General features: G+C 38.9%; 1 protein-coding gene across 6 annotated transcripts in view; it reads left to right on the plus strand.

Annotated features, from left to right (window-relative positions):
* The first annotated feature begins 609 nt into the window (after window positions 1-609).
* The window catches only part of LOC133540902 (serine/arginine-rich splicing factor 11-like), an 18579-nt gene continuing 6836 nt past the window's right edge, over window positions 610-12352 (plus strand). For 4 of the 6 annotated variants that reach the window (XR_009803754.1, XR_009803755.1, XM_061883963.1 and 1 more), the window contains exons 1-3: window positions 610-973; window positions 3049-3182; window positions 10507-10616. Coding sequence is in view for 4 of the 6 variants with exons in the window: in XM_061883963.1 (XP_061739947.1) it covers window positions 852-973; window positions 3049-3182; window positions 10507-10616 (366 nt within the window). In the remaining 2 variants the exon portion in view is untranslated. Of the gene's footprint in view, window positions 974-3048; window positions 3183-10206; window positions 10335-10506; window positions 10617-12352 lie in introns of those variants that run through there. The other 2 variants (XM_061883966.1, XM_061883965.1) reach the window with 2 other exon arrangements.

Raw genomic sequence — 12352 nt, forward strand, 5'->3', positions numbered from 1 at the left:
ATTAACGTTTCATCTCATCATCTAAATGAGTATTTTCACAAGTTAAAACACACTAAACATACTAAAAGAGTAAAATAGATAAATAAAAATAAGTGACTTCATGAAGAACACGATGAAATAATTTAAAATGTATTAAATATGAAAGTAAGCCTGACAACGCGTGTTTTATTTTAGAATACAAGACAAATTATGGCTTGGTTACTTGTTTATATTTTGTATAACGTACCACTAAACTACAATTGTGTTAATGGCCCCTGAATGCCGCATTTAAGTGGTGTTGCGTTTAAATCTATTGGAAAATACACTATCTGTTTGACGATGAGCTGCTACTATATCCATCCATTTTCCTACCGCTTAGTAACGTTTCATTTCATCATCTAAGTGAGCATTTTCACAAGCTAAAAGACACAAAAAATACTCAAGCAGTAAAATAAATAAATAAAAACAACTGACTTAAGGAAGAAAACGTTGAATTAATTAAACCTGTGTTAAAATATGAAAGTAAGCCTGACAACGCATGTTTTATTTTTCAATGCAAGACACATTATGGCCTGGTTACTTGTTTGTATTTTGTATAACGTAGTACTAAAATACAATTGTGTTCTTGGTCCCTGAACGCCGCACAAGTTTTCCTCTGCATTGACTGATGCTTCCTGCTCTTCCTACTTTTCCGCCGCCCTCACATTTATCAACATTATTTCCACCACAGCTCACAGCTATGTTACTATTTTACCTTTGTCCCATGCCGCGTCTCTCCTGAACGTTTCCCCACGCGTGTTTGAGTCTCGCATCGAGGCCGCGGGCAGGCAGGCAGGCAGGCCGCCAGCCAGCTTGAAGAAGAAGCCGCCAGCATGAACATTGCGACGCACGTCGTGCAGGTGACTAATGTGTCGCCCAGCACCTCCTCCGAGCAGATGAGGACTCTCTTCGGCTTCCTGGGCAACATAGAGCAGCTCAAACTCTTCCCACCCGAGTGAGTGTTTGTTTGGGGGGGGGAGAAGTCCTTTCTTTTGTCCCTGGCTTCGGACGCGGTAGGCCTCATGGCAAGCTAACGATGCTAATGCTAATGCTTTATTTTCCTGTTGGAAATTGGCGCGCTCACTTTATCCACCTCTTATTGAATTAAATTATCTACATTAAACTTGTTCCAATATGTGCTGCAACACTTTTTGTCTATTATAGTTTCAAAGTTGACATTTTCATACCATATAGTGCAATTCACGTGTTTGTAATCATAATTACACTCCTAATTATGTCCAAATCTCCTCAAACTTGTTCCAATCTGTGCTGTGACACTTTTTTGTCTATTATCACTTTATACTTGACGTTTTTTATGCAATTCACATGTTTTTAATCATAATTAAACCTGCGTCCGAATCTCCTCATACGTGTTCCAATCCGTACTGCAACACTTATTGTCTAATATAGTTTTAAAGTTGACATTTTATATCATATAGTACAATTCACATGTTATTAATCATAATTACACTCCCCAATTATGTCCACATCTCCTCAAACTTGTTCCAATCTGTGCTGTGACACTTTTTGTCTATTATAATTTTATACCTGACGTTTTATATGGGATAGGTTGATTGGCAACACTAAATGGTCCTTAGTGTGTGAATGTTGTCTGTCTATCTGTGTTGGCCCTGCGATGAGGTGGCGACTTGTCCAGGGTGTACCCCGCCTTCCGCCCGATTGTAGCTGAGATAGGCGCCAGCGACCCCAAAAGGGAATAAGCGGTAGAAAATGGATAGATGCATGATTTTATATGCAATTCACATGTTTTTAATCATAATTAGACCTGTGTCCAATTCTCATGTGTTCCAATCTGTGCTGCAACACATTTTGTCTAATATAGTTTAAAAGTTTTATGTTAATATAGTGCAATTCACGTGTTATTAATCATAATTACACCCCCTAATTATGTCCTTACCGCCTCATACGTGTTCTAATCTGTGCTGCAACACTTTTTGTCTATTGTAGTTTTATAAGTTGACGTTTTGTTAATATAGTGCAATTCACGTGTTATTAATCATAATTATACCCCCAACTATGCTTTAATCTCCTCATACGTGTTCCAATCTGTGGTGCAACATTTTTGTCTATTATAGTTTCAAAATTGACATTTTATATGCAATTCACATGTTTTTAATCATAACTAGATCCCAAATTATGTCCTAATCTCCTCATACGTGTTCCAATAATTTGTGCTGCAACACATTTTGTCTATTATAGTTTTTAAGTGGACATATTATATCATATAGTGCAATTAATGTGTTATTAATCATAATTACACCTCCGATTATGTCCTAATCTCCTCAAACTTGTTCCAATCTGTGCCGTGACACTTTTTGTCTATTATAGTTTTAAAGTTGACGTCTTATATGTAATTCACTTGTTTTTAATCATAACTAGACCCCCAACTATGTTCAAATCTCCTCATTCGTGTTCCATTCTGTGCTGCAACACATTTTGTCTATTATAGTTTTTAAGTTGACGTTTTATGTTAATATAGTGCAATTCACATGTTATTAATCATAAGTAGACCTCCAACTATGTTTTAATCTCCTCAAAAGTTCAGCCTTTTTTGCCCATCTATTATAGTTTTGAAGTTATTGACCTTGTATGGTTTTTATGTGGTAATTAATGTATTCATAACCACACCCCAACTATTTAAAAAAATATATATCTCCAAACGTGCCCCCATTTGTATTTTGCTGCCAACATTTTCGGTGTGTCTATTACAGTTTTTAAGTTACTAATGTTTTGTTATGTCACTCCTAGCTTTGTTAAGGAATGATTTCATCGGATTATTCTTTAATTATAGCAAGAAAGTCATTAGGTTTGCACCACTGATCCCTTCTGCTATGTCTTCCTATTCTCTGGCAGACCAGTCGCTTTATAATGTTTACGTGCGAGGGAAGGTAGCGCCAGAACCACGTCTGATGGTCCAAATGTGTGCCAATAAAAAGATGTCCGGCAAAGTGCCTTATGGGCCTGTCCTCGCATGTATGCTTTGCACAACTGATCTATGTTTTCTTCCAGTGACTCTCCCTTGCCTGTGACCTCACGTGTCTGTTTTGTAAAGTTCCTCGAGTCCGAGTCCGTGGGGGTTTCTCAACACCTGACCAACACCGTCTTCGTGGACCGGGCCCTGATCGTGGTGCCGTTCGCAGAAGGTTGGTGTCTCGCTTCTTGTTTTTCTGACAAGTCATGTTTGGCTCTGCCTGTCAGTCTCCAGGGAATACTAAGGTCGCACAAAGAAAAATGTACTTTGTCTTTACAATCCAGCTGTAAACTTCTCTCTCTGTTATTTGTGTTGTGGTCTTCATAGTGGACAAGTCAATTGCAGAGAGTCCCCTACGCCTACCTTGCTGGCTGAAGGTGGTCCTCTGCCGCCATCAGGACATTAGAAAAAAATGGCACCAGGCTCGGAGGCCCCGTTTTTCTCCTTGTCTCTCTTTAAACTCTCTCATTTGTTGGCTCTATCCAAACCATCTTCTCTGCAATAGTCCTACAGCAAAACCCATGATTGTGGTGAAGGTGCTGGGCTTCCTCCATCCTTAAGTAAATGTTTCCCGCTTGCATCCCGATCTCTCGTTATCTTCACGCCCAAAAGAAAGCAGTGGGCTGGTTTCTACAACTAGGGTTGTAAAGGGCTGGAAAGTTCCTGGTAAATTTTCGGAAACTTACCTGGGTAAGTTAGGAAATATTGACCATTTTTTGATTATTCAAAGTTGGGCACCGTCCATGAGGATTAATGGGAATATATAAGAAATTAACGGGGAATGACAATAATGATATATTATTGGGCACTTGTCTATATGATGCTGCATCTTTGTGCCATTTTTGACGTAGCTCTTTGCACACTATTTGCAAATGTATCAAATGTGTGAAATGTCTCCACACAACATACGTGGCATTATTCTGTTTGAATTGATTTATTCCTGTAAAACACAAATATAATGCCACACACAGATATAAATAGTCAGATAAACATTTAGAGTAGTCTTTAAAAATGTTACTGATGGACAAATGAATAGAAACAGGCTAGATCAGGGGTGGCAAACTCATTTTCATTGAGGGCCACATTGCAGTTATGGTTGCCATCAGAGGGCCACTTTTAATAATGAGTAATAGATGAATATACATATATGTAATACATTAACAATATATATATTTTTTTACATAAGCCGCAAAACAAATCTTTAAATGTTATTTTCAAAACTGGCAGTTCAGTCTCCAGAATTTTCCAGTAAAAACTGTGTTTTTTTTTTACAGCATATAAAAAAATGGAATGAGTGAAATGGAAAAACAATACCACCGTTCTTAGCGGTAAAATTCATACAACAAAGCTGCCAGGTTTTTTTAACTGTAAAATCTTGTTTTAATGTTTTTTTTTGTTAGTTTTCTAATGTTATTTGGAAAAAACTGTATCAAAGTTGATTTTATAGTAAAAAACTCAGTCGGCGGAATTTAACCGTAAAATCTCCTGTCGATTTTACAGTCTACAAGTTGATTGATCATTTGTTTTGAAATCATAAGTCAATCAGATATTTAAGTACAGTATTTATCTGTATTGTAACAACAGATATTTTTGTAACACATGATCGTATAATAGTTTGATTTTGATAATATTGAATTTTTCAAAGATATGCAATTGCATACAATTCATGATTATCAATGTGGGACAAGTGGTAGGAAATGGATGGATGGATGGAAGAAACGATTAAGCATTTTGTTAACGTATATTTCTAGGCCAGGGGTCGGGAACCTTTTTGGCTGAGAGAGCCATACAAGCCAAATATTTTTAAAAGTATTTCTGTGAAAGCCATATATATATATATATTTTTTTTTTAACACCGAATACAACTATATGCATGCATTTTTAAGAAAGACCAACATTTGTATAATAAGTTTCTTATTCTTTTTAATAACATTGTTATTCTGAGGCTAACCAATAATAAATAAAACACTTCTTACCATTAATGCGACTTCTTGAACAGGTGCGGTAAAAACTGGATGGATGGATGAAAATGCACGAGAATGTTTTATATTTTGAACGTTATTTTTGACACTGTGATTACCTCCAGAATTATTCATTACTTATCGTTTTAAGCAATGTCTGCTAAGATTTATCTGAGAGCCAGGTGCAGTAATCCAAAGAGCCACATCTGGCTCTAGAGCCATAGGTTCCCTACCCCTGTTCTAGGCTTTCGCGGGCCACATAAAATAATGTGGCGGGCCAAATTTAGCCCAGGGCTTTGAGTTTGACACCTGTGGGCTAGATGAATAAATAAACAGTGAATCAGCATGCTAAATCAAACTATAAGCTACATTCTTGTATGACGACAGAATGGCTAGCAGAACAGAAGGCCGAGGAAAGTACACTTTTTCATTTAGTATTTGCAAGTTGAACTTTACACATCACAAAAAAGGTCAATTCAGATCGCTAACATTGTTAGCATAAATGAATGGGATTAAACATGGAGAAAATTAGCATCACGGCTAATTGAGAAATATTTCCGGTTCATTATGAGACTGGTGGTACATAAACCTAGCTAGCTAGAGATATTGGCCCCAAAATCATTTAACAAGTACAGGAACAGCCTGAGTGGAAGTCTGCTGGAGTAGTCTACAGTCACACATTAACAAGCAACTACACCTTTATCACACTTAAATACCATACATCAAATATATTTACCCCAGTAATATCATCAACACTTATCTGACTGGATGAAGTCCTTGGGCTGAAATACTAGTGTGGCCTCAATAGTCCTGCTGTAGTGTGTAGCATGCTGGTAATTATCTGTGCATGTGATTGAGGAATGCACAGGGAAGGGTTGAAATTCGACTGAATTTGCATTAAATCAGGTCTTTTTAGCTAATAATCATGCTGCAAGAGCTAGCATGTTGCATTCAATGTTTATTCCCATTAATTTCCCGCTAGTTCCCATGGAAAGTTTCCAATTCAGAATATTCCCTGAATTTTGCAACCCTATCTACAACCACTAAATGATTTTGATTCCAACTATTGCACCAACCCAGACCCGGCCCCTTAAGCTTTTCAATCTGGCCCGCCGGACATTCCCAAATCATTTTCTGAGATCTTTAAGATGGAACGTGGAGCTGCCATTATGAGGTGCACTCATGTTTTCAAATTGAACTGTACTTCAAACTATACTATTGCAATGGTTGGAATCTGCGCTTTTGCATGATATATTAGTTATTATGGTAATCTAATTAGTTACTCTGGTAGTCTAATTAGTTACTATGGTAATCTAAGTCACAGCAGCTCAGACGAGGAACCAAGCAGTGTGGGTGGGGAGCGTTTCCATAGAGTGTTTCCAGAGAGGCCAGCCTGAAATGCAGGTGTCAGGGACAGACGCGGAAGAAGAGTTTTACAACAACGTTTTAAAGCTTAATGATATATCAGATCATAGGTGTTTTGTTTTTTTAACCTTTGCGTTCATAGTTCGCTGTGTTTGTTGTGTTATGCTTGATTGTAAAATATGTCGATGGAGAGGGGGTGTGACGTTCAATATCCAGCGTTTTATCCTTCATAGTTAACATTGTAACATTCTTTATTTTCATGTACATCTGGGTGTCTCATTCAGTAAAAAAAAATTACAATTCCATTCCTTTTTTTAAGACAGTCTGTCATAACATTTTGAGCTTTCAATCAGACATTATTCAGAACTCATTCAGAACATATATATTTTTTTAGCATTTTCCCCAAAATTCCCTCTTTTCATGAAATTTCCATAAAATTCCCATTGAAATGAATGGGACATTTTTCAAAGTTCCACAACTCCCACATTTTTTTTATCCTATTCAAACAGTTCCAACTTCAAAATATTCAGCCTGTTCAGGAATTGTGTTCTCTTTTTCAATAATTATAAAAAAAAAAAAAATCCCGGATTTCATAGAATTCACAGTTTTTAGGGACATTTTCCCCATTCAAAAATAATTATCCATTTTTCAAACTTCCACAATTCCCCCATTTTTCAACCAATTCAAACCATCACACATTCAATTAATTCTGAAAATTCAAACAACATTTTTTCCATGTTCAACAAATTTCCAGAAATGGTTTTTTTCTAACCTTATTCACAACCTTTTTTAGTGCAATGACTCACATTTCAACCGTTCCACCATCAAAACATTCCTCTTAATCAGGACAAAAAACAGTTGGTTTTTGAACTGGAACAATTCCCGGTTTCTCCAAAACTCCAGGGATTCTATAATTCCTATTTCTCAATTAAAAATGTTACTACTTCAACATTTCTTGATCTATTTAAAAAATTCCAACACCAACCATTTCAATTCATTCAGAACATTAATTTAAAAAAAGGAAGAAAAAATTATTATTATTATTTTTTTTTTTATTGAGGATTTTCCCCAAAATTTCCTCTTGTCCCGAAATTCCCATTGTAATGAATGGGACATTTTTTAAAGTTCCTCAACTCGCACATTTTTTTATCCGATTCAAACTGTTCCAACTTCAAAATATTCAGCCAGTCCAGGAATTGTGTGCTCCCTTTCAATTATTATTAAAAAAAAATCCCGGATTTCATAGAATTTCCAGTTTTTAGGGACATTTTTCCCCATTAAAAAATGAATGATCCATTTTAGTGTGAATACTGTATCTTACTTGTTTATACAAGTCTGTGATTTGTCCGACTAGGGTAAAGATGTTAATACTGTATTTCCTTGAATTGCCGCCGGGTATATAGTATGCGCCTACCTTGAATTACTGCCGGGTCAAACTAGTTTTGCAAAATAATTAGCGCATGGTTAGCATTACCGCCAGTTTAGGATTAACGCCAAGTCAACCTCGTTTCGCAAAATATTATTTTTATTAGCACATGTCTAGAATTTCTGCCGGGTCAAAGTCGTTTCGCCAAATAATTAGCATATGCCTAGAATTTCCGCCGGGTCAAACTCGTCACGTCACGAGTGACACTTCACCTGTCATCATTTTCAAAATGGAGGAGGTTGATTTCAATCATTTGAAATCGCATAAAGGGAAGAAGATTAAGAGCTATTCAGTAGGATTTAAGGTTCAAGCTATTGAATATGCTAAAAAGAACAGTAAGCAGCTATGTTTTATTAATATACCGTAGCTGCGTGTGTCAAATATGAGTCTTTAAATGACTCCCGCCTCCTGGAGGTAGAGGGCGCTAGTGATCCTTCTTGCGACTACTCGGCTGCAGAAGAAGTGACAACAAGCAGCAAGAGTGTTTATTTTTTCCTCTCGCTTGCACTTTTAACATGGAGGATTACATATCTAAAACAAAACAGTTTTCTAAACTGGACTTTCAATGGAAGCAGGAGGTAATAAAGGAAGATCCCCATCGAGACACAGACTTTTAAAACTGAAGAAAGATAAGGAAGACTTCTACAAACAAGTTATCAATGCTTTTGATCAGAAGGAGCTGTGCATGGACTTGATTTATAAGTAAAGGTAAGACCATAATAACCTTTTTTTTATTAAATGTGCTTTTCCCGATGGTATCCTTACATCACACTCAAATTTATAAGCGCAGGCCTAAATTTAGCGCATGCCTTTGGTAAGTGCCGGAGTGAGAAGAGGTTTTAAAATAGAGTGAGAAGAGGTTTTAAAATAATTAGCGCATGCTTGCCTTTACCGCATGCCTTTGGTAATTGCCGGAGTGAAAAGAGGTTTTAAATTAATTAGCGCCCCGGCGGCAATTCAAGGAAATGCGGTATTTCTTGTTTTCATGTTCGAGTAACTCTTGTCAATCCATCATTGCAACGTAAAGTAATTGCCCAAAGTTATTACTAGCGCCAATGTGCATGTAGTACAAATGCCCACCGCCCCTGAAAGTGATGCAAAAGAGTAACTGCTCTCGTAACAACGCATGCTGTTGTTGACGCTGAAAAGTTACCCGACATTATTTTTATTTATCATTTGGTTGATTGATTTATACAAGCCGAGCTCTGCTCATTCGCTTAATACGACAGTCACTCAGTTGGCAACACTGATCCCTCCTGCTCAGTCTTCTTAATCCTCTAGCAGACCAGGTGTGTTAGAATGTGAGCGAGGGTAAACAGGTCTTTGTCCGCCACAAAGGACTGAAGGTGTGGGAAAGAGTGCTGATTAAGCAAGAAGCCCAGTAGACACGAGCCTGCATCTTTACAACTGAGCCGAGCCTCACATGGCCACCATCTCCCCTTTTAACAGTTTGTTGTTGTGTTTTACAGTTGTTTTTCCTGCTTCAGCCACACCTAAATACCAGGCCCCGCAGCAAATACCACCGACAATTTTGTCCTACGCAGCCAAGTGTCGCTTGTGTTGTGTGTTTGTTGTGTCTGTCGGAACAATTGATTGTTTTCAACCTTGGATTGTCTTCTTAAGAGCTTCTCTTCTAGGTTGACTGTTCATTTCCAGCTTTGATGTTATGAAGGCTTTTGATGTTACTCGTACTTTTATGAAGGCTTTTAATGGTACTCGTACTTCACCTGTGCTAAGTGTAGCTAATGTTACTAGACGTTGTGCACGATTACAGTCGTCCTTGCAGTATTGCATCTGAATACATGAGAATATCATAAACATTTTTTGATTCCAAGAGATCAATGAAAGACTTTTTGAAATTCATTTGCTGATTTATTGTCTACTTGATTTAACCTTGGGGCTATTTTTCACTTTTAATGTGATACTGAATTGGGAAATATGAAAAATTGGTTTTAAGAAAGAGACTTTATACATTGAACAAGTGACATCAAAGAATTTCTGAAAGATATTCTCATTTATTGAGACAAATCTGTACGTCTGGTTGCCAAATATGTTCTTGTTGTACTTCCTCTAAAAGTGGCCCCCACTGTAATGAATGCCTCACCTTGTATAATAAAGACCACGGGTGTCACACAACTGTTGTCATTTGTAGAAATATTTCTACTTTGTATTCTGTTATCCCATAGTGTTATGTATGTATTGCATTAGATGTGTATTATATGCCATGTAAGCATGGAAAAGAAAACATAAGCCACTATTTGAGGAAGTACAGTATTACAATGATGATTATTTTGTACAAGTAAACAGCAGCTAAAGGCCAGGAGGTGAAATAAATGATCATTTGTTTGTACTTTGGTAAGCGCCATTGAAATGTTCCCCTTTTGTCTCCAAAGCAAATCACAAACTTTGTTTTCTGTATCTCAATGTTTCTGTGTGCTTTATAGCGAAGCAGCCGGCGCGAGTCGCTTGTTCATAAAACATCTAATGAAAGTTGAGAGCACATCCCATGATCCCACGGGACACCTGGCTGTGCTTGCTTACGTTTGGTTCTTGACTTAAAAATCCAGTACAGGTGATCAAATCTTGGCAGTGTTGAACACATTGTGACTATTCAACTTAGCTGCTAATCATACTTTGACAAAAGAAGCCAGGGATAAAAATGTGCCATTTCTTTGCTACACACCAATTAAACTCAGGTGGACTTTAGCTCGTTGCTGCCACTCAAATCCGCTCTTTTTCTCCAGGAGTCATTCCTGATGAATCCAAGGCTATGTCGTTGCTGGCTCCCGCTAATGCCGTGGCGGGAATGATGCCTGGAGCTGGCCTTCTCCCAACACCCAATCCTCTGGCTTCTGTGAGTTCTTACACACTTCTTATTTGCATCTTACACTGCTCCTGCCGCTCATTTTGGAACTTGACTGAAGATTAAGGTGTCACCGACTCACGGGAAACACACAAAGATTCAGGTGTCCCTGACACACGGGTATCCCAACAAGATTCATGTGTAACCGACTCACGGGTATCCTAACAAAATTTAGATGTCACTGAATCACGGGTACCACACTAAAATGCAGGTGACACGACTCACAGGTACCACAACAAGATTCCGGTCTCACCGACTCACAGGTGCCATACCAAGATTCAGATGACACAACACGCGGGTATCCCAACAAGATTCAGGTGTGACCGACTGAGATACCACACCCAAGATTCAGGTGTCACCAACTCACGGGTACCCTACCAAGAATTTGGTCTCACTGTCTCACGGGTAACACACCAAGATTCAGGTGTCAGCGACTCACGGGTATCCCAACAAGATTCAGCTGGCACTGACTCTCAGGTACCACATCAAGATTCAGGTGTCACCGACTCACGGGTATCCCAAAAAGATTCAGCTGTCACTGACTCACAGGTACCACATCAAGATTCAGGTGTCACCGACTCACGGGTATCCCAACAAGATTCAGATGTCACTGACTCACGGGTACCACAGCAAGATTCAGGTGTCACCGACTCACGGGTATCCCAACAAGATTCAGATGTCACTGACTCACGGGTACCACAGCAAGATTCAGGTGTCCCTGACACACGGGTATCCAAACAAGATTCATGTGTCACCGACTCACAAGTATCCTAAAAAAATTTAGTTGTCACTGATTCATGGGTACCACACTAACTTTCAGGTGACACGACTCTCAGGTACCACAACAAGATTCAGGTCTCACCGACTCACAGGTGCCATACCAAGATTCAGATGACACGACTCACGGGTATCCCAACAAGATTCAGGAGTGACCGACTCTCAGATAGCACACCCAAGATTCAGATGTCACCAACTCACATGTACCCTACAAAGAATTAGATGTCACCGACTCACAGGTATCCCATCAAGATTCAGATGTCACCAACTCACATGTACCCTACAAAGAATTAGATGTCACCGACTCACAGGTATCCCATCAAGATTCATGTGTCACCAACTCACGGGCACCCTACTAGGATTCACGTGTCAACCGACTCACGGGCACCCTACCGAGATTCAGATGTCACCGACTCACGGGTATCCCATCAAGATTCACGTGTCACAGACTCACGGGTACCCTACTAGAATTCACGTGTCAACCGACTCACGGGTAACACACAAAGATTCAGATGTCACCGACTCACGGGTATCCCAACAAGATTCATGTATCACCGACTCAAAACATTTAAATGTTACTGACTCTCGGGTACCACAGTAAGATTCAGGTGACACGACTCACAGATACCACAACAAGATTCATGTCACACCGACTTATAGGTACCATACCAAGATTCAGATGACACGACTCAGGGGTATCCCAACAAGATTCAGGTGTGACCGACTGTCAGATACCACACCCAAGATTCAGGTGTCACCGACTCACGGGTACCCTATCAAGAATTTGGTGTCACCGACTCACAGGTAACACACAAAGATTCATATGTCACCGACTCACATCAAGATTCAGGTGTCCCAGACACACAGGTATCCCAACAAGATTCAGGTGTCACCAACTCTCGGGTACCACATCAAGATTCAGGTGTTCATGACACACAGGTATCCCAACA

The sequence above is a fragment of the Nerophis ophidion genome, linkage group LG22 (genome assembly GCF_033978795.1).
Source record: "Nerophis ophidion isolate RoL-2023_Sa linkage group LG22, RoL_Noph_v1.0, whole genome shotgun sequence".
In the NCBI taxonomy this organism is placed as follows: Eukaryota; Metazoa; Chordata; class Actinopteri; order Syngnathiformes; family Syngnathidae; genus Nerophis; species Nerophis ophidion.